Source organism: Myxocyprinus asiaticus, chromosome 43, assembly GCF_019703515.2.
Source record: "Myxocyprinus asiaticus isolate MX2 ecotype Aquarium Trade chromosome 43, UBuf_Myxa_2, whole genome shotgun sequence".
In the NCBI taxonomy this organism is placed as follows: domain Eukaryota; kingdom Metazoa; phylum Chordata; class Actinopteri; order Cypriniformes; family Catostomidae; genus Myxocyprinus; species Myxocyprinus asiaticus.
In genome coordinates, this window is record NC_059386.1 from 31,521,482 (window position 1) to 31,544,898 (window position 23,417).

General features: G+C 35.4%; 1 protein-coding gene across 2 annotated transcripts in view; it reads left to right on the top strand.

The window, feature by feature from the left end:
• LOC127433521 (DNA repair protein XRCC4-like) overlaps positions 1 to 23,417 on the top strand; it is a 50,725-nt gene that overhangs the window by 1,523 nt on the left and 25,785 nt on the right. For both annotated transcript variants that reach the window (XM_051685506.1, XM_051685507.1), the window contains exons 2-4: positions 7,573 to 7,715; positions 7,797 to 7,990; positions 22,616 to 22,782. In XM_051685506.1, the coding sequence (XP_051541466.1) occupies positions 7,573 to 7,715; positions 7,797 to 7,990; positions 22,616 to 22,782 (504 nt within the window). The remainder of the gene's footprint in view (positions 1 to 7,572; positions 7,716 to 7,796; positions 7,991 to 22,615; positions 22,783 to 23,417) is intronic.

Genomic DNA, 23,417 nt, shown 5'->3' on the forward strand with positions numbered 1-23,417 from the left:
TACAAACGTGACTGTTTTACCATCACACCACGCTGTGTGAATATGATCATTATTTTAGATATAAGAGATGAACTGAGTGGCAACACATCATGTGCGTTTGAAACGTCACTTCCATCAGCTGTTAAGCGGCATTAAGTGCCCCATTTGGGACGATACTACACTTTGAAAATGTATGCACTACATGGCTGAGTACATAGTGTATTCTGTAAGTGCAAAGTATATAGTGCGTCATTTGGGACACAGCTGTTGTTTTCCCTAACATAAATCCACCATGGTAACCATAGTGTTTGACAAAATGCTATTGTTACTGTACCATACTAATTTACTATAGTAAAACCATAAATCATTATATAAATAAATGTAATTAATAAATTATATTTATCACATTTAATAAAAAAAGTTACTGTATATAATTATTTATATATACAACAGTCTATTTGATAAGAAGAAAACAAGTTATGTGTAATTATATAAAATATTATGCAAAATAATAATATACACTTGTATTTGTATATATTTGTGTATAAATTACATACATAATATTTTAAATATAGTAAGTTTGATTTAAAATGATGTTTAATTTATAAATCTAAATTAATATGTCAAGTCCAGTGGTGTCTAATACAAAGTTACCACAGCTTTTAGTAACAAAAACAGTAGTAACTCATATTTTGGTGGGAGCTGGGATCTCAGGTTACCATGGCAAATTGTGTAAGTGTAAGATATGTAAAATAATGTGGTTTTATCAGATGTAAACAGCCAGTGAAATTAATATACTCTTTGAGTAAAAAAAATAGTGGCGGCAGTAAAGCATAGTGGGGTTAATGACCTTAAAATGTTGTTTTGGTTTCTTATCCTTGACATGTGATTCTGATGTTTACAAACATAGAGCTTTTAAAACAAGCTGGAAATGTAACTGCTGTGCTGGAGTATTTTTACATGCACACAGATTGAGTTCCATTATAAACACACGCATAGCCCTCTACCACGTATAGATGCTTCTAACCTTTTAACAATGTATTGTATAGACATTTATTTTCACAAAATTGCATAATTATTGTTGAGACAAGCAGGGAGTCAAGGGCTGAGGTTTTTATCTTTGGTCACAGTCAGTGGTTGAAACCCTGGTTTGGATCTGTGTTTACAGTTTAATGAACGCTGATGTTGCCATGGTTTTTGTGGCCTGTGATGTCATACTCTCATCACACTGGGCATAGGCCAAACACACCAGTTCAATCACACTGAAGCTTTTGTTTCAGAATTGACTGACTACTTGGTTGCCAGTGATACTGTCAGTCTAAAACAGGATGTACGAATATAAGATTGTCTCTGCGGAACACAACACAAACCATTTGTTTCAAAGATCTTTTTTTTTCTCATTTAAAATTAGAAATGGGACTTTTCCGTTGAAAAAGACTTTATTTTTTTGGTTCCAACTGCTGATGACCTTTGGAACAGTGCTGAGATCAGTAGGCAAGCAACTTGCTTGGTCCTTTGGTGAAGTATGAATATGTCTATTCATGGGTTGATGTGTGGAAAATATGTTGCACTGTTGCTAAAACAAAGAAAAAATTAGAAAGATGTATCCAAAAAATATGGAGAATTTTTGGAGGGGGTGAATCTCAAGAAACAAGTGGAGAACATGTCCGGGTCATATTTCATTAAAAAAAAAAAAAAAAAAAAAAAATATATATATATATATATATATATATATATATATATATATATATTACTGAATTGAATTTATGCTTTTTAATAATAATAAAAAAAATTCTGTCCGTATTTATTTATTTTCATTACTCAATTATTACAATAAAAAAAACTCTTAATTGTCCCAAAATTTAATTTAATTATGCAAAATCGAATTTATATATTTTCTTTCTATGACTGGGCCATTTCTTTGGTAATGTTTCTGGAAATACCTCATTTTTATTCTTCCTCGCAGGAAAGCATTGATGATAAAACCAACCTTGAGTTTTTTCCCGGGTTACTTGTGCATAATTTATAACATTCTTGACAGAGATCGGTACTTATATTATAGAATGTCAGTCTTGTTTAGACAAGAGGGTTTTGTTGGGGTGGTCGTGACCTTCTGTGTGCAGCAAAGAGCTCTTTAAAAGTCTTCAAAACGAGTGGAATGTGTCTTACAGCTTGTGTCATTCACAAGGTCTTTAAGATATATTATTAAGAAACCAATAATCTCTTATAACTGGTAGTGTTCGTGAGCCAGTCCCTCATTATTGTAAATCTCTGCCTGTCACCCTTTTGTCCATTTAAAATATTACATTTCCCTAAGCATTGGACCTTGATCTATGGATTACGATCATTATTCTCTCACAAATCCATCAGCAATCCATAAATATAAAACATGCTTCCACTGGCCTTTAATTTTCTGCAATAAACATCATGCACACCTAATAAATAATTTGCTCTTGACAGATAATTTCTCCCCAAAGTGACATTTGATAAGTAATTGCCACTGTAAGAAACAGAAATTGCATTTGTTGTGTAAGTGAGTGTTACCAAAGCGGACAGCTAAAGATACAAACCTACAAGTTTCGATCTCAACTGTTAAGAAAGGTGTTGTGGGTGCTTGCCAGGACGTTACTATGAGGTTGCTAAGGTGTTCTGAGTGTTTTTAGTGTATTGCTATATGGTTGCTAGGGTGTTATGCATGGTTGCTAGCAGGGCTGGGTATTGATACAGATTTACAGATTCGTACATTTCTGTTACAGTGTCCATTTTGCTTACATATCAAATAAATTCTCTCTGAGCTAATGCTAATAATTATAAAGGAACCTTCTAGGCAACCCTTCTAAGAACAGTTTGAAAATATTAATTATACCAATGAAATTTTATCATTGGTTTTTCATCAAATTGGTCACATTTTAGCTTATAAAATGTTTTCAAATTCAGTCTATTCTATCAGTGAATGCCTTGAAATGGCATATATTATGTTGCATATATATTTTTGTAACATTTTTATTGTTTACTTGCATAATTTGTACTATTTACAAGAATTTACATTGATATGTAGAACACATGCTTACTGTCTCTTTAAGACTACTGGCATCAGCCTGTAAGCGCATATAAAGAAAGAAGACGTGCAGAATTTCTTTAGCGCATCCATGTGTGATTAGAATTAAATGTTTCTTTTTTTTTGTTGTTTTTAATCAACAAGTGTGTAATAAACAGAAAGGGTATTAAAAGAGACATTATTCAATGACATATGGATCCGTGGATCTCATTTTTGGATATTCGGAACGAGTTAAACCAAACTTTTGCTCTCAACACGCAGGAAAAGGACCTCTGCGCACTACACTACTCAATCACTGGTGAGTGAAATCTGAACGTTTACCAGCCAGTGGCTAATCAGAGACATTTTTTATTCACATAGCGCAAGGTTTGGTTTCACATGCAAGTGATTTACTTGCATTATAGAGGGTTGCCACATAGAGTGAATGATCGATCTTGGGATTTAAGAATGGATATTGAGATCGTTCAAACTAAGATCGTGATGCATCAGAAAATTAATATTCAGGGTGCTTCCACATGGTTTGTAGGGGTGAGAATCACAAGGTAACTGGCAATACAATATTATATTGATATTTATGTCATGATACAATATTATTGTGATTCTTTATTTTTGATGTGTTGCGATTCAAAACTATGATATATTGCGATATTTCGCTCAGTGTTTCTCATTCGTCTTCATTGGACTTCAGAGAACTGTCACCAAATCACCAAATGCATTGTTGAATTAATATAAATATACCAGTTTACGAAACAAGCCCTGTTTATTTCCTAATATCCATGTACAATGCAAAACCATAAGCATATAAGACCATAATGGATCCTTATTTCTGTGGTTAAGTCAATGTAGCTAGTCTTTCTAAAAATAAACTATAGTATTTATGAATACAATAGTAGCCTAAACACTTTAAAATAATTATTTATTACAACACAGTTTCAATACACAAAGTATAATAGGTTTCACCTAAAAGGTTAGCAATATGATACTAACATTTTTGTCAAAATACCTCTGCTATGTAAAAGTGTAATACATTTTAGTAACGGTGGGTGATTATGTGTAAAGCATGATAACGGCACCTTCTAAGGGACTTTTGTTGATTTCCTAGATCAATTTGGCAAAGAAAAAAACAATTCCCATTACCATAATATGAAAGAATGTAAATAATAATATAGATACTTGGCCTGCAAATATCGATACAATATCACAAGGAAAAATATCACGATATTTCAGTATTTTTTCCCACCTCTTCATGGTTGCTTGCAGGCCCAAGTCAAATGACTCTACCCCCAAGTCTGTGATTTTTTTTTTTTTTTTTGGAAACTAGATTTGAAACGGCTCTATTGTCTGAAACCCATCTGATTGCTTCAAAATGTCAGGCTACACTATTTGGTGTGTCATTCTTGTCTAAAGCACAAATAGTTTTGTACGGGTTCATTCGCATGTGAAATATGGCCTGTGCAACCCAACTCGTACGATTTTATACGATATAGCCAACCCTGTACAAATCTGTACGATTTCTCCGTGAGAGTGTGTTGGGAATATGACATACATTGTTGCGTTTTGTGTTGTTGTATTATCACAATAGTCCCCTCCCAATTCCCTATCTCCTCTCATTCCCCAAATCCCATGTATGGTAAGTGACTGGGACCCTGGTCTTAAGGGGTCTGTCATTTGCTACTTCACCACCCTCTGGAAGCCTGTTTAACAGCTTTCTCTCATCTACCATTACCTGGTACAACAGGCCAGTCAGACACCGCTGTAAAGATAGTGACTGAGTCTCGCATGCATATTCAAGTGGTGTGTTCTGGACATGAAGAATGGGAATATCACACATAGATCTTGGTATTGGACGTTTAGTTTGGATGAAACGGGGCTGTGGATAAATGTTTAAGCACTTTTATTAAACTTATTGAGCTGAAAGCCATGTCAAAACTTTCCATACCAAACCCCCTGTTTTTCCAGCCACATCTTAAGGCAGCCTGATGATAAAAGAAATTACATGTGTCACGGCAGTTCTGAAATAAAATGTCCACTGTGTAATGCTAAAAGAGTGTTCTCCCAAACAGATGAGGTTTTTAAGGTTAATGCTTTGAGTTTTAAATCAACAAAACCATCCTCCCAACCCTAAACCTTAAACCGAAACCAAACCGATAGTGTCATAAAAAGCAAATGTGAGATGAAAAATGCAATTGCTGAAGAAATCACGTAATTTCATGGTGCTTCTATGACTTGCGGCTCAAGTGTCGTCTCGAGTGCTCTTCAGGACTTGTACCCCGGTCCTTTGCATCGCAAGTGCAACGCTCTATCAGTTGAGCTACTATGCATTTTCATCACGCCAGAACAAGCGTAGTTGGTTATGTAATGCAAGTCACCTTAAAAGTCGTGCACTATAGTAAAAGAGTTTTAAATCTTATAAGAATTGTGTGAGGAGAAGAGCAAAAAGTATGTATACTTGAACTGATGATCTGTCGTTTTACTTGAGACTTGTGTATAAGTGGATAAAAGTAATTGTTGTTGTAGCGCTTCTAGTGCTCATTTCACCTGGAAACCACTATGATACGTACAGCGAGCCTTGTAAAAATCATTTGGCAAAAATGTAGGCTAGATATAGTTAGTGATTCTATGAGACCAGGTTGTCTTAAAGGGATAGTAACCCAAAAATGAAACCTTCATGTCATTCAACATCAATGCTGTTATTTTTAGCGTTTGTAGTGTATTTTTGCAACCAAGTGTAAATTATAACTGAAATGTTGGTTTCTTTGTCACACAAAGCTATCGTACGGCTTCAGAAAACGTACGAATAAATATATACCAACAATTCGTATGGTTTTTTTGTTGTTGTCATTTTTAGAGCTTGACAGCCTGTGGTCACGATGAACCCATTGTATATGAAAAAGATCTAAATGAAGATTCTTCAAAATTCTTTTGTGTTCCACAGATAATAAAATAACAGAAAACATATTTGGAACAACAAGTTGAGTAAATAATTACAGAATTTTTATTTTTGGTTGAACTATAACTAAAAAACTAAAAAAATAAACTGTTGAATTCTTTGTTGTTTGTCTCAAAGTCGCATTCTCATATTCTTATTGGCTTTGCTGCATCTGTCATTACCAAGAGTTAAAAATCACCTCTGTGCAGATGTTACTGTAGCTAATGAATGGCAGTCCTGTTTTACAGAGGTTAACGTTCAATTCCCGTAGAGCGTGCATTGTGTCAATCTTTGAATATGGTGACCCCGCTGTACATTTATGCCACAGTTTGCCCTGAAGTCAAAGTAAAAATAGTAACAATAATTCGGGATGCACGACAGGAGGGAGATAGATGTGAACTGTTTGCTAAGGGTTTCGGACAAGCGGCATATTGATGTCAACTGACATGTTAACTCACTTTTCCCCTTGCCACTGGCAACCTGCATAGTGTCAGCCCTGACCTTAGAGGTCGGAATCACTGGACTCCACTGACTCCTGTGAGGTTTGCATCCATCCAGTTGTGGTTGACTGATATGGGTTTTTCAATGGCCAAACGCTCATATGTATAGATATAATACAATTTAGTGATAGCAAATAAGACGTTAACAAAATTGCTGAATTTAACACTTGTTATACAATTAGTTAGGGTACATTATGTTTACAATATTGTACGTAATGCTTGGCAGAATAACCACTTCTGTTCTAGGAATTCCAGGTTCAATACAAGTTTGATTACCACAAAAACATTTTCTTTAAAAAAATAAGCAAAAATCAAGGTTACAGTGAGGCACATATAATGGAAGTGAATGGGGCCAATCTTTGGAAGGTTTAAAGGAGAAATGGGAAGCTTATAATTATATAAGCACTTACATTAATTCTTCTGTTAAAACTCATATATTATTTGTAACAAAGTATATGTAATGTATATTTACTGTAAAGTTGTTTAAATCGTCATTTTAGGGTTTACAGCATAACGTCGTCATGGAAAAAGGATATTACTTTGCATAGAAAAAGTTAGTAATCTATTTTATCGCACTAAAATCATGTAAACATGCATATTGTTTATGTCTTGTGGCTATACCTTTGTAACAGAGAATATTTTAACATTTACAGATTGGCCACATTTGCTTCCATTGGTGCCTTACTGTGACCTTGATTTTTGCTTTTTTTAAAGAAAAGGATTTTGAAGTTGAAATACATTTTTGTGGTAATCAACAGTATGCTGTCACTTGTGCTTAACTTGTATTGAATGCGGAATGCTCCTTAAATCGTATCATCTGGTTAATCAGTCTGGCTAAATATTGGTTGATTAATCGGACTGACACCAACTTGTAGATGCCTAGCTTTCAAAATGGCCAAATATCATTTAGTCAGTCTAGCACTACTCAAAACAGCTGATGCCATTAATTATACAATGGCCAAATATTAGCCAATAAATCAGCCTGACCTATACTGTATATATCAGTACATCACTTCTTAAAATTACAGATTCTGATAATTATAAATGCATTTGGTTACTTTCTGTGTTTTTAAGGTAGAATGTGTCTTATGTCAATTTTATTGCAGGAGTCGCAGCACCAGTATACGTCAGATATCCATCACCTCTGAGCCTCATCGTACATTCTTTCTCAAGCTTGATTGGGCTGAAGATCTCGGATCTGGCTTTGTCATTCTTCTTTCTGATGGTGTTTCTGCATGGAGTGGTGAAGGTAAAATCACATTAAACTGCCAATAAAATTGCCTTTTGTCTAAATGGCAGGCCTTTTAAATTGGATGTGTTGTATCATTAGTTTCTAAGGAGGATGTGTCCCGGGAAGCTCAGGAGATAGATATCGAGAGGGACCGGTATGTTTGTGACCTGCACCTGGCTCTGACCGGAGAGGGACAGGTAGAGGACAGGGAGTACACCTTCCACCTGGCACCTGAGAGACCCGGCAGCCCCCTGCTGCAGCTGTCTTATGAGAAGATGCAGAGTGACATCTCGGTGAGTGGCATGTCTGAGATTGGTACGCTGCACATTGTGATGTAATAGTCTTGCTGACTGACACGCACCTGCATGGTATGCGGCCAGGGTCCGAAATTAACCACCAAGTGTGTAAATAAAACAGTGTTGCGTGCCAACTGGCCTTTTACTTCATTAGGAATTGCAACATTGCATGTTTAAAGTCGAACTGTAAGTACAATAGTCTGAACTTAGCTTATGTAAGTGATATGATTTAAATCAAAGACATACAAACCAAATATTAAAGAAAACATTGCAACTCGCACATCTTCTGCCAGCGTTAACCTTAGTGGAACATTTACAGTCAGAAATGTATCTGGAATACATAAAATAGGTAGCAACACATTTTCAAATGAGCGGAAACCCTGCATAATTAGGCTGGTTTTGTTTACAATAGCTGGGTTCTTGCAATCAAAAAATACTTCCTTCATTCCTTCATCACATTCCTTTCTTCTTTACATTTTTCCCTTCCTTCTTCCTTTCTTCCATTCATTACTTCTTTCCATTCCTTTCTTCCTCTTTCCTTCCTTCCTGTCCTTCCTTCCTTCCTTCCATTCCATTAATTCCATTCTGTCCTTCATTGTTCTTTCTTCCTTTTTTCATTCCTTCCTTCCTTCTTTTATTCCTTTCTTCCTACCTTCTTATTTTCTTCCTTTCCTGCTTCCTTCATTCCATTCTGTCCTTTGTTGTTTCTTCTTCCTTTTATCATTCCTTCCTTCCTTCATTCCTTCCTTCCTTCTTATTTTCTTCCTTTCCTGCTTCCTTCATTCCATTCCGTCCTTAGTTGTTCCTTAGTTGTTCCTTCTTCCTTTTTTCCATTCCTTCCTTCCTTTTTTATTTTCTTCCTTTTTTCCTTGCTTCCTTCTTATTTTCTTCCTTCCTTGCTTCCTTCCTTCATTCATTCCATTCTGTTCTTCATTGCTCCTTCCTTTTTTCCATTCCTTCCTTCCTTCATTTTTTATTTTCTTCCTGTCATTCTTTCCTTCCATTCCATCCTTTGCTTTTTCTTTCCTTCTTTAATTCCTTCCTTTTTTATTTCTCTTTTTTCCTTTCTTCTATTCCATTTATTCCTTTCATTCTGTCCTTCATTCTTCCTCCTTTTGTCCTTTCTTCATTCATATTTTCTTCCCTGCCTTCCTTCCATTCCATCCTTCATTCTTCTTATTTCCTTCCTACCTACCTTCCTTCCTGTCTTCCATTCATTCCTTCCTATATTGCTTCCTTTGTTTTTTCCCATTCCTTCCTTCCATTCTGTCTTTCTTTCTTCCTCCTTCCTTTCATCCATACCATTCCTTCCTTCTGTCCTTTTCTAACTTTGCTCTTGTTCCTCTGTGGGAATATTAATGGATGAAAGAAGGGCTGTGCAATCTCCATTTGCTTGAGGCTCTACTGGACCTGTGATTGGCCCAAATCACTCAGAAATTACCGCTCTTTATGTCAAGCTTTAAAAGAGGTATCCCCTGTTTAATGTCTTTCCAAGCTAGAGGGTCCAGAGTAAATCCAGTATCTTGGAAGTTTTCAATAAAGTTAAGGCTTACTGTGTTACACTGCCAGTCAGTTGGGACACACCTAAAAAAAAAAAGTATCATTTCTATTAGGGATGTGCAAAACTACCTATTTCCATAATTGACTAGTCTTCGGTTGTTTGAATGACTAGTACCGACAAATATGTTATAATGGTAAGGATAATAATGTGATCTGCCGGTCTCCTTGTTTCATCCCAACCTATAATTATGTCATTGATCGCTGGGAAAGCACAACGGTGTGTTATGTACTGTGTTTACGCAGCATGTTATGATTTGAATTTCAAATAAAAAATTAATTCCAAAGGTCTGAAATATCCCACAACACACACACACACACATAGAGACTCAAGTTGCGAGCAGTAAACAGAGCCATGGTGTCAACGCACCCCCCACGACCCCCGCATACAACAGTTTCTATTATTATACAATATAACTTTTAAAATGTGCAAGTGTTTCAATGTATTTCACCCTAATCAGCCTCCCATAGTGGAAAGCACCTTTGCTTTCCCCCTCTCTTTCGCTCTCACACAAAATCTCATACCCGGACACACACACACACACTTGGGAGCAAAGTCAGCACACCCTTGGGGCTCAGTGGAGTTGTAAACAGTTGTTTAGCAACAGAAAAGCTATTGATCTGTTTCATATTAAACATATACTATATATATTCACATTATAGTACTTTTTCATTCATTACAACGTGTTACAATTATCACATACCTTTATACAGTCTGGGTATTATGAATAGCATCATACTATGTGCATTTCCAGTTTAATTTTATCCGACTGGATGATGTTATAATTATAATTGACACGTGTACAGATAACTGACAGTATAACTGGGAAGTATACTTAAAATGTACATTTTAGCAATTTGAAGCGATGTTATTGCTATTGTGAGTCGCATCAAACACAGGTAATCCCACACGCGATCTCTGTTTCTCAGTTTCTCTCGCTCACACACACAATACCTTGTTACTTGTTACTGAAAAGCAGCACGTCCTCCGTTGCTAGTTCTAAAGTGCCATTTTTGAACTAGCAATGAAGAATTGGGCTGTTTCAAAGCTAGATGCTGAAACCATGGCAAAAGAAAGTAGTTCCGCTCACAAGAATGTTTTGGGGATGAAAACCAGAAAATGTCTTGATATAAAACCCTGAACGATGTCTTAAAGTGTGGTAACCGTGGTATAAGCAGAATAATTGACTCCAGCCCATAGAATTATTGAAAAATAATGAACACTCCACTCCAGGTCATGGGCGAATTACCTCCTCGGGATGTGCATTATTTTTCAATAATTAAACGGTCCATCGTCGTTTATTCCTTACTTATATTTAAACATTTGGCTACATATTATTTGGAGTCCTCCACATGTGTTTTGTGGTACTAACGTTAACGATTATTCTTTTAATTGATTGCTAATTTCCAAGACAGTCGATTATGAAAATGTCTGAAAATTGACATCCCTACATAAAAACTATGAAATGACTCAAATGCAAGTATGGGAATTATGTAGTGAGCAAAACATATCAAATAAATCAAAACTTATGTCATATTTTAGCTTCTTCAAAGTAGCCACTTTTTGTCTAGATTCCAGCTCTGAACCAACTTCATGAGGCATACACCTGAGGTGGTTTTTAAACAGTATTGAAGGTATGCTGGACACTTGTTGGCTTCTTTTCCTTCACTCTCTGCTCCAACTTATCCATTTAATTTTGTTTTGTAAAGAAATCTATATGTGAGCACAATTAAAATTTGTCAACAAATTTAACTAAGCATTTATGCATAAGCCTTTAGGTCAAAAGGTTTTTAATAGTGGTCGACCGATATGGGTTTTTTAATGGTCGATGCCGATTTTCAGAGAGCAGAGTGGCCAATAGGCCAATACAACACCGATATATCACACAATTTAATGTAGTAAATAACATATACATAAAATTGCTAAAAAACATTATAATCTCTTATTTACTCAAGACTTTAACTTGTGTAAAACTTGTAAAAAAAAAGAATAATAAAAAAAATGGTATTTTAAATGGTAGATAGCAGTTTCTTCTGATTTCTGTTTAGTCATCATGTTTTAGTAATTTATTTGCACATGAAGAAATTGTTAATATATTAGGAAGAAGGAAATAACAGTACACACAGTAGTTCAGCAACCATGGATGGTATGTCCACGTTAGCAATCACATTTACTCAGAAACTACCGAATCAAACCAATTGCACATACAGTGCATAGTGAATAATACATTTACTTATAGCACACGTGAAGCGCTTTTACTTTGAAGTTGCACTCATGCTCGTGCGGATCTAGCACGAACAGCAATCTCCTGAAAGTTTAAATGGCCTGGAACGCCTGCTTGGATTGTCACAAAGTGACCGTCATGATTTGTGAATCAGAGGAACTTTTGATCCTGATCCAGAAGTTTTGATTCTGACTGATATAATACAAACTTTAGAGGAAGATATTAGATGAGCGCTCGATGGGAAGAAAATGCAAGATTTTCTTGAGGTTCGTGAATTACATCTGTTTAAATGAGATGTCTGCATATTTGCAGATGGTATATAATAGAAGTTTTATTGATATTTGCCTTTTATCATTAGAAAAGGAAGTTAAAAGTTACAGGGAACTGCTGAGGAGAGGCTGATAGAATACGTGCTTTAGAGGTAAATAAATGAGCGCTGCACAGGATGCTGGATCTGCTCAAGGTGTGTGAGGTTTGTGTATTACATCTGTTTAAACGAGATATGCGCATATTTGCAGACGGTATATGATATTAGCTTTATTGATATTTGCTTTTTATCATTAGACAAGACAGATAAAAGTTACAAGTTCAACTGTTGAGGAAAGAGAGGGATGAGAATGAAACAGGCGAGCATTTTAACATTATGAGCTCAAACGCGTCTGCTGCGGCTCTGATATGTGGACTGTTTGAATGGCACTGTGTTGCACACCGGTATATTATTGTAGTAACAAGATGGCACGTAACAGCAAAACGAACCGTGACTGATCGTCTACATGTCTCAGTCGCTTCACATGCAAGCAGGCGATTCTCGGTGCCCTCAAGAAACAAATCGGCCAAATGGGAAAATGTATTGGCCGATAATTAAAAAAAAGTCAGAATATCGGCCAATTTATCGGCCTCTGCGATATATCAGTCGACCTCTAGTTTTTAAGTTCATACATTCAGTCAAGTGGGTCCTAACCTTTGAGTGGTACTATACATTTTGCAATGTTTGTGTATTACATCCACTATCATTTCCATCCGAATTGTGCTCCTTTCCTACAGTTATAGCAGAAATGTTCTGCTTGTGTAATTATGTGGCATAATTTCTGTTGCCTGAAGAAAGATGGCTTTGCCATAATGTTTGCTTTGTGTAAAACAGGTCTTAGCAGGCCTCGGTGGGTGGTAAATCACATAAGCAGAGGATTCCTTCACTTGTACTGTCTCATTTTGAATTCTACTCCCACCTTAAATAGTAGTCGTTACTGTGAAGGGTAATTTTTAAGTGATTAATTAAGGGTTTTCTTGACACAAGGTGTTGTTGATTAGTGGTTGAAGAATGAGACAAATTAACAGTCCAAGACAGCAAGAGTTATCGCTGATACTTTAATCCTTAGTACATGATTATTTTGTCCTCCTCTTCATAGCATGATATATCAAGAAATTTCCATGTCTGATACTTTACATGTTTTCTATATGATGGTTTTTGTTTTTCATGTCTTAAATAATGATCTTATTTGACTATGCATTTTAAAGCAAATGTTTTACATGTTATTGTATTCAGCCAGAGAAAGAAAGTTTCACAGTTTTAAGCTGTTTTTTTAATTATTTTTTTTTAACAAAAAGACATTTAGGTCTGAAAAATGTAGTAAGAATGAGTAATGTAAGATTAAGTTAAAGTTTTTTATTGTTTCATGAACTGACATTGTGATTGATGTCTTTGCAAATGAGTTGTTGGCCTGTAGAAGCAATTTTCTTGCTTTGCATTTGAAAACTGCGTCATTAATTTTTTGCTGCCACAGCAGAGGTGACTAAATGGAAATTACAAGTGTCTGTTTTAGAAAAGGGAAAATGACCCTTGCCAGGGGGGAAATTTCTATTGCATACACAACTTTGCTCAAAAGCTTCTCCATGATTTTTATAAGATTACTGAAAAGTTTGGCCAGTAATGTTTTGTGGTTATCCCATCACTGCTCGTACATACAGTATAAAATAAATATTACATAATTTGTAGCACCTGTGTAAGCGGTCGAAATTGTTGTTTGTGAGTGCTTTCAATAGATTATTCACCCAAAAACCATTCTATCATTATTTACATTTTATCATTCCAAACCATTAAGACTTTCTTTTGTGGAACTTTGTTTAGCAGAATTGTCATGCTGTTTTCTTCCATACAATGAAAGTGAATGGGGACCAGAGGCTCCAAAAAGGACAAAAAAAGCACAATAAAAGCATCACAGAAGTAGTTAATATGACGTATACACTGTATTTCAAGTCTTCTGAAGCCGTATAATAGCTTTTTGACTAATTTGACTTGTTATTCAATGAAAATCTTTGACAGCTATGGTTACCATTCCTTTTGTGTTCCATGCAAGAAAGTAAGTCATATGGGTGTGGATCGCCATGAGGGCAAGTAAACAATTGCAAAATTTTCATTTTTGGGTGAACTATCCCTTTAAGTACATTAAAATGAATGAGATTAACCACTTTAAAGGTATCACTATAAAATCTAGGCAGAAGGAAAGCTTCTTTTAGGGTCAGTTGAGTTAAATTGTCCTCTCTTTGACTTTGTTCAGGGCTTCTGTATGTTCCCACAGACATGTCTGAGCTCCCATGCTGTGGTTTATCCATTATTATGCTCTTGAGTAAAGCTGTTCTGGATATTTGATGGTTTCTCTGCTTGTTTTCTTGGCTCTGTTTACACTTTACAAATCTGCACCAGCGCTCTAAAACACTCTTATGTAAGCATTGTGTCATTAGCATTTAGTTAAGATGTCAGCTAATTAATGGAGTGTTAAGACATGAATGATCTGTTAGATATTATATAAGGAAAGACAATAGGGCTGTAATATTGTTCGAATATTGGGTGAATCTCAGAAAAACTTTTAAGAAATGTTTGTGATGTATGCTACTTCACCCTAAAAGCAAAAGAAATTGGGTTTTGCAAGACAAGACTATTATTAATAATTGTATGCATTTTAAGCACATTTTGCCCCCACTTTCTCATTTCTGTAATGCAATCAATAAATAAATAAATTGTATTTACATAGTACATTTGTAAAATACAGTCTTGGTAGAATTTGTTGTACTGAATAAAATTTTTGTTGATTAAAGGATCAGGATGATTTTATAAGATAATTGTAAATTATACATACACATTACAGTTATGAGTATTTTAGAGGAAAATATGGTTAATTGTTATGGAAAAACTTTGTATTTTATTTTTGTGTGACATATGTCTTGGACATTACTTTTTTTAAGATTCACTAAATTATTATATTATGCTAGTTTTCAGTTTCAGATGCTAGGGGCACATAACGATTGTTTTTAGTTTGTGGATTTCTGAACAGTTCCAGTGGTGGTGGTAAAACACAGCTGCAGCATTCTTCAGTGTAGCAGCTGAAAGAAGACCCTTAAAGAGCCATGTGTAAATGGTCAGGTTGAGCTTTGTGAAAGCAGGTATTTGGCCTGCCAAGACAGCTCTGTCATAAAGTGTTTGAAGATGGCACTTTTATTACAGTAACCCTTCTAAACATTTAGGGACACCCTGACTTCTGTTTCCAACACCACATATTACTCCTTACCGATGTACCATACCATACAGGTGGACTGTCAGTGCCAAAGCAAAAACAGACACTTGAGAAGAAGCATTTGCAAAAATGTAAGTTTACTTAATCCATCGAGAGAGTTGGGACTACATAAATACTTTTTGGAGCATTGATGAAACTGGGCAGGGGATTTCCATTTCCCAGCACTCTTTTCATGGGACTGGATGGGGTTTACAAATGTTGAAATAAAGTGTTATTTTATGTATTTTTGAGTAAAAGGAGAATAGGAGGATATGTCTAAATGTTTAATGTTCTGGTATAATGGTATATAAAGAGTGTCTGTTAAGGGGCGGTCACACTACACTTCGTGCTCCATTCACTCCCATTCAAACGCATCAGAATTCAGCAGACCGGAAACGCAAGCTCATGCAAAGAAATGTAGTATGCTGCAGACCAAAGTTCAACCTTGGTGAACTCTGAACCGTGAATTCGTATGACGGGAGGACAATAGAAGATTGAAACATCACACCCTGACCACTTGTCTCAATTCAAAGGATACATATATCAAAGCTGCAATTTGTATTGTTGCAGGAAAGTGAGTAGATGATATATTTTAACATTTTTAATGTAATATTAATTGTTATTTGTGATGTATTATTTACTTGCACCAGAAGTCGTCCCGCATGACATCATATCCTGGTCAGTTGTGTTGTACGGAAAAAATGTGCATGCTCAAAGCCTAGTGTGACCGCCCCTTTAGGCATTGTGGTGAAGGTTGGCGCTTGTGCTTAGGTTGAGGATGGTCTTTCACGTTCAAGTGATGTTCAATTTGAGTGCTGCCCAGGTCCATAAGCAGTTGCTATCAAATTGACATTGCAACAGTTTCACTGTCCTTACACTTGCTCAGCTGGCATGTACTAGTGATTAATAAAATAAATGAAGTTGGACCAACATAAGAAAATTTATTAAATTAAACATTATTAAATAAAATTGAGTTAAAACTACAATAGTACATTGATTTGACCTAATTAAAATTATGTTGGCTCAATAAAAATAACTTGATCTGAATGAACGAAATTAAATTGCTCGTAAAACCTTTCTCAAGTTCAATTAAGTAACGATAATGACTTATTCATTAACTATTAGGACTGGATAAAAATATAAGTTTTCAGATCTTCATTTGAACGATCTCGATGTTGATTCTTAAATCCCATGATGCAGCAACCCTCCACCATGCGAGTAAATTACTGGTTTGTACATTTTCAGATGTCACTCACCAGTGATTGTGTAGTGTAGTGGCGAAAAATTTAAGCACCAAGATCTTTTCACTGCGTGTTGAGAGTAAAAGTTTGGTTTGACGTGTTCAGTGTAATTTATGTCCAAAGACAAGATCCACACAATGCAATTGTCACTGGATAATGTTTCTTTTAATACCCTTTCTGTTCTTTACAGTCTGTTAACTATAAATAAACATTTAATTCTAATCACACAGATGCAGTAATTAAGCCATTTGACTCTTGTTAATGTGTGCTATACCAAGGCACTTCTGTGAGATGCTCGCTCAACTGCCGCTATTCTTAAAGAGACTGTACTAGTTTAGCACATGTTCTACAGATCAGTGTAAATACTTGTAAATAGTACACATTTTGCATGTAAACATATATCTAAATACTATGTATGTATGAATGTATGTGTAATATTTACAGTACTGTGCAAAAGTTTTAGGCACTTGTGAAAAATGTTGCATAGTGAGGATGTCTTCAAAAATAATGCCATAAGTAGTTTTCATTTATCAATTAACATCATGCAAAGTCCAGTAAACATAAAAAAGCTAAATCAATATTTGGTGTGGCCACCTTTGCCTTTAAAACAGCCCCAATACTCCTAGGTACACCTGGACACAGTTTTTCTTGGTTGTTGGCAGATAGGATGTACTAAGCTTCTTGGAGAATTCGCCACAGTTCTTCTATCTATTTAGGCTGTCTCAATTGCTTCTGTCTCTTTATGTAATCTCAGACTGACACGATGTTCAGTGGGGGGCTCTGTGGGGGCAATGCCATCTCTTGCAGAGCGCCCTGTTCTTCTATTCTAATCTTTTCTATTTGCAAAAGTAAGGTTTGGGAGTCTAAAATGTATTTTTCTTATTGACACACTAAAGCTGAAGATAAAAATAACCATCTTAAGACAAATGTTTTTGTGAAACATCTTAAGTGCCTAAAACTTTTGCACAGTACTGTATATATACATATATATATATATATAGCTTTTTAAAAATTTGCAAATCCATCAATAAAATAGCATCTTGAAATAGTTTCTATTATATTGAAATATATATATATATATATATATATATATATACACACACACACAAATATACATAATATATATATATATATATATATATATATATATACACACACACACACACACACACACACACACACACACGCACACACAAATATACATACATGCATATATATATATATATATATATATATATATATATATATATATATATATTCAATATAATAGAAACTATTCCAAGATGCTTTTTTATTTTTGGAAAACATGGATTTGCACATTTTTAAAAAGCTAAAATGCGACCAAAAAGATGAAAACTAATGCTAACATATAATTTGAAAAAGTTAGATTTTAGTAATGTTGACTTAGTTAGAAGTACCCTGTATATTTAACCACATTAGCTGAGAGAAAATTTCTTTCATGGTTCCATGTTAACATTTGTCAATGCAGATATTATGAACTAACAAAGAACAAAGAGTTTCTTATGGCATTTATTAATCAATGTTCATTAAAATGTTAAAATATATTATTGTTCATTGTTTGTTCATGTTTGTTCATATTCCAATAACAAATGTTAATGTATATTACTTTTAATGAAATAAAAATAGCCTGTATGTTGAAATTAACTTTAAACAGGATTAAACTGTTATAAAAGTATTGTTCATTGTTAGTTCTTAACTAATGTTAACAAATACAGCCTTATTGTAACAGTTACCACAATTATAAAATATAATAATTCATAAATTATAGAAATTATTAATATAACGTGTTTATTACTTTTAAAGAATGTTATTTTAGAACCTTACCAGTTTTGGTTAAAAACAGATGTGCAGTGATGAAAATTGTTTGTTGAAAGAACATTAGTTCCCATGTCTGCTGCCAGGGCCTCGTTGCCATATTGTGCCGTGATAGGACGCACAGCCGCTCCGAGGTGGCATGAGGTGAGGTTGGTCAGGAAATAAGGATCTGTTTGGTTTAAATTGAACAGCCTGTGCTTAAATTCTTAAATACTGTACCTAGAAGGATTTTAGTTTTCTTTATTAGTTTCTCACGGTCTTTCATACTGACAACAAGTGCCAAATCAAAAATAATATGATCCAGTTCACTCCATTTTGCACATTTTATTTTTCTGCACCACTTTTCCGTACGTCCATGCTAATTATATACTATTTATATAGCCTTTTATATAGTGTATACTATACATTATTTACTTGTACTTTACTGTCTACATACACACACTCAATGCCCCCAAACAAAGCTGTAATTGCTATCAGACTGCAAAACTTTAAGGGGGATCTTGATAAAGTAACCCCACTGTTCCTTGTCTTGTTCCTTGTGCTGTTAATTGTTTAGCACTTTTCATGTGTTGCCTCTCAAGCGACTTGTCTTGTGGGATATATGGAAGCATTCCTGGCTGTGTGTAGAAGATCATAGCTGTTAACTAGTTTGACACTGATGCTACACAAAACCAAACACATGTGGATATATTTAAGCCAAGTCATCATCACAGAAACCGTTCTCTTTACAGTTTTGAAGAATGAAACTAAGAAACAACATTTAAAAAAGTGTGCTAATAGAATAGAGATGTGCAGTATTGCTGCGTTCATGTCCTGTTGGAATTACTGTAATTATGAGATGACTGTTCTGAGATTCTACTGAGATCTGTTCGCGTCCTCGAACCGAGAAATGATTTGTTTCTATGGCAGTGCTTATAACGCCAAAATTGATTCTTGTGTGGCTTTGTTGTTGATGACAGTAAAATATAAAATCACTAGATTAATTAAATTACAACATTTCATTAATTATTCATTAATACTAAAGTCGGAGCTGTCATACATTCTGAGTATAACTACTTTATATTACTTGGAGGAAGAATTTATTATTCTGGTAATTCTTTATAATGAATGTAGCTGTTAATTGAAAGTTGTTTTTCGAATCATAATTCTGTTTCTGAAATATCCTCTTTCAAAAACATTGTTTTAACTACGACGGTTGACCCCAAAAGTGTCCTACAAAGCTGTATTTGCTTGAAATTATAGTTTAGTCAGAAGGTAAGTGATGAATATTTTTAATAGTTACATGATTGTCTGTGGTTAGACACTCTAAAACTCCTCTGAAACTTTGGGAGGTCTGCGTCACTCTGTGTGTGGTTTAGTGCATTTGTGGCACCTAGAAAACGACTTTTCCCACAGGGACAAACAAAGATTGGTTCCCAGCGTCCTCGAGGGGATATGATGCCATCTGCTGCGGGTTCGGCTGGCCAGTTGACTGATTGCAGAGATGAAACTGTCTAATACTTTCCAGACCAGCCAGCCATGTAAAGAAACAATGCTCGCTCTGTCAAGAGGCCATTCTCAGTCACTCAATAGAGGAAAGTTGCGTTTCCTTCTCTCCTCTGGATTGTGGTGATGTTTGGTGTGTTCACATCACATCTGTCATCAAATCTGTAATCTTCAATCAAAAGGGCCAGCAATTTTTCTCTGTGGAGCTTTTGAATTAAATTGGCCTTTTTTGAACTGTTTTTCAATTGTTTTTCAATGTAAACATGCGCTAGATGGACATGCGTATTTAACCAATGCGCCGTGTCTGGCTGTTACAGCATCTCAAGCATTAACACGTTTTTTTGTTTTGTTTTTTTAGCTTGTAGTGTAGCTAACTACTTTTTCAAAATGGTAGCTTGACTGTACTTCAACTATTTCGAAGTATGAATAGCTTCTAGCTTGGCAAGCTATTATGTTAAAAAGTAGTTTCCCCTACACTGCTACTGACATGCATGATTACATCAGTTGTTGAAAACTGAATCGGCATAGATATGTAATCACTAAAGTGCTCATCATTCTCCTCAAATTAGGATTTTCCATTCAGTGTTGGTTGGTTTAGTAAAATTGCCTACGTTTATATTCATTTATAAATAAAATATCATTCGCCTAGAAATTGCTTAAATTATAATTTTATGTGACTCAGTGAACATGAAACTATAACTGTTATAAACATAAGGGCATTAGTTTTAGCCATATTAGAGTTTTAAAAGCAGCCTGTGTCCCACAGTTTGGCTTTTCAGTGTGAGATGAGTCAACTCTGTCCAAGTTTGTTTCTTAGAAGCTACAGAATCCCAAGTCCAAAATGGTACTTTGAGACATGGAAGTTCTTAGCTCACCACTGAATGCATTAGTCAGTGTAAATTCTGCCAGTTTTCACTTCAAATTCTGGCTAGAAAACTTTCCATGTTGAAGTTACCACTTTGTAAGTTGATGTTTGCACCTTTGTTTTGAAAGAACGTACAGTTGGGGTGTTATGGTATACAGTAGCGGTTAAAGGAATAGTTTACCCAGAAATGAAAATTCTGTCATCATTTATTCACCATCATGTCTTTCTTTCATTGAACACAAAATAAGATGTTTCGCAATATTTATGCTGCTGTTTTCTATAAAACAAAACCATATAGTGACCAGAGGCTCTCAAATAAGACAAAAAAGCACCATAAAAGTGTAGTCAATACATCTTGTGTACTGTATTCCATTTTTCTAAAGCCATATGATAGCACTGTGTGAGAACAGACCGACATGTAAGTCATATTCTCTAAAAAATCTTTCCCAGTAATGACTACGTACAAGAGTCATACCACAACCGGGTTGTAAATATTTGCTTAATTGCTTTCTCACACCCTGTCTTTTGCTTGAAATTGTAAAAGACCAGTTATAGAACAGTAGTGTTAGATTGAGGAGCAGTCTCAGTTATGGCAGAAGCTTCATTGTATTCTCAGCTCTCTGTGAGGTCTGTTATCTTCAGAGCTGTTGTCTTAAAGTGGCCAGTCTTATCACTGACTCGCTAACACTACAGGCAGAGTTCCCGTCCCTTGTGTGTCCAGTCAGAGGTCATCTATTTAAGGATTAGAGACATAGTGTCGTTTATTGGCTCTGATCACAGTAGTTGTTGTGTCTTATCAGTGTTAGAGTCTCAACTGAGTGTTTGTCCAGGTGTTGGACAGAGTTGGATTGTGAAACCTTGAATTAGCATTGGGTCTAATAGGATGCTAATGCAAACAGAGTGCAACACTGAGTACTAGTCTTCTTTTTCAGTGACCTTGGATCCAGAAGTATTTTTTGCCACTGATTTTCTCCATAAGAATTAAAACATACAACATTTGATTCTAAGCAAACAAGTGTTCAGTAATAAAAAAGAATGTGTTATAGTTGTGTCTATCTGGATGCTAATGCTAAAAGAGCACAACAGTGGTCGCTAATTTTTTGTCAGCAACATTGGTTCCTGAAGTATTTTTTGCCACTCATTTTCTCCATAAGAACTGAAACAATATAACATTTGATTCTGAGCAAACAAGTGTTCAAAAATAAAAAAGAATGTGTTATAGTTGTGTCTGTCAGTATGGTAATAGTGCGTTTAACTTTATAACCAGTGGCGGATTTAGGCATGTGCGACATGGGCAGCATCTTGCGGGGTGCGATCCCCCCCCCCACGGGGTGCCCACACAGATGAGTGGGTGCCCTGAACTCCACCAGCCATCTCATCAACCCCCCACCCCCATGCAATCTAGAACATCTACTGTTTATAACTTTTCACAGATAAGGTTAGAAACTGATTTTATCAAACTAAAATCATGTTAACATATAAAATGTTAATGTCTTGTGGAAATACTTTTGAAACTGTGTATTTTAATGTTTATGGACTGGTCCCCTTTCACTTGTTTTGAACATGGAACAGTCCTTTAAAGATCACACTGACTTGTGGCTTGTACGAAATTATATCCAGTATCAAGGTGTAACAATCTTGGAGATCATGGTTGGTCAGTCTTAAAAGATCTATACCTTTTCACTAGTAAATTTCACTATGACGAAAACAATTTTCATTTTTTTTTCCTTCTGGATCCTGACAGTTGTGCTCTATAATTGATGAGCAGGTCTCTCCACCAGTGCTGATTTACAGAAGGTCTTTCTATTATTTATCTTTCTCCCTCTCTCCCTGTCTTTTTATATGTCTCTCTCTTTATCTTTCAGTTCAGGCTTGGTGTGGTGGAGCTGCAGGCTGTGCCGGAGCCTACTGAAGTCATAAGGGAGCTCATTAGTCATGGCCTGGAGCTGAGCACATGTCTACAGGCCAAAAACCAGCACCTGCTTGAGGACAACCAGAAACTAAGAAGAGAGCAGGAGCACATCACCACAGAGTAGGTCCTCATTAAATCAATGCTTCATTAATCAGTCAGTGCTCATTGCACTGCAAAGATGATGTCAACAAGGAAATATATTTGTCAAGTTGGTTCTGTTTTATTTAAAAGGGAATCTGTCATGGAAAACAGGATTTTCCTTACTGTTTTGAAATTAGTTTAATATAATATGTTGACATACTCTATGCAAAGCTTCCTTTTAAACCATTTATAGATGCATGCTAAGCTCCAAAAATGTAAAATTCTGTCATCATTTACTCACCATTATGTCATTCCAAACCCTCTGTGGAACTAAAAAGGAAGTCTCAAATCTCATTCGCTCTTATGCACATTCAAACAGTGTGTTGAGGCTAAAGTGACATCAGTGACAACAAATATCGTTGGTTTTTGCATATTATGCGATTGTGACACGACACCTTTAAATCAGACTAGTGCGTCATATTCTAGGTCTTCTGAAGGCATACAATAGGTTTTAGTGCAAAATCTTGATGTCCATCATCAACACATGTTGACGCTATAACTTCGTGTGTGTGTGTGTGTGTGTTTTTGTGTATGTGTTTTAGCGCTGTGACTAATGCCTTCAGTAGTCTTGGAGTACTTTGATAATATTTTTTTTTTCTTTAACCTCTTCAACT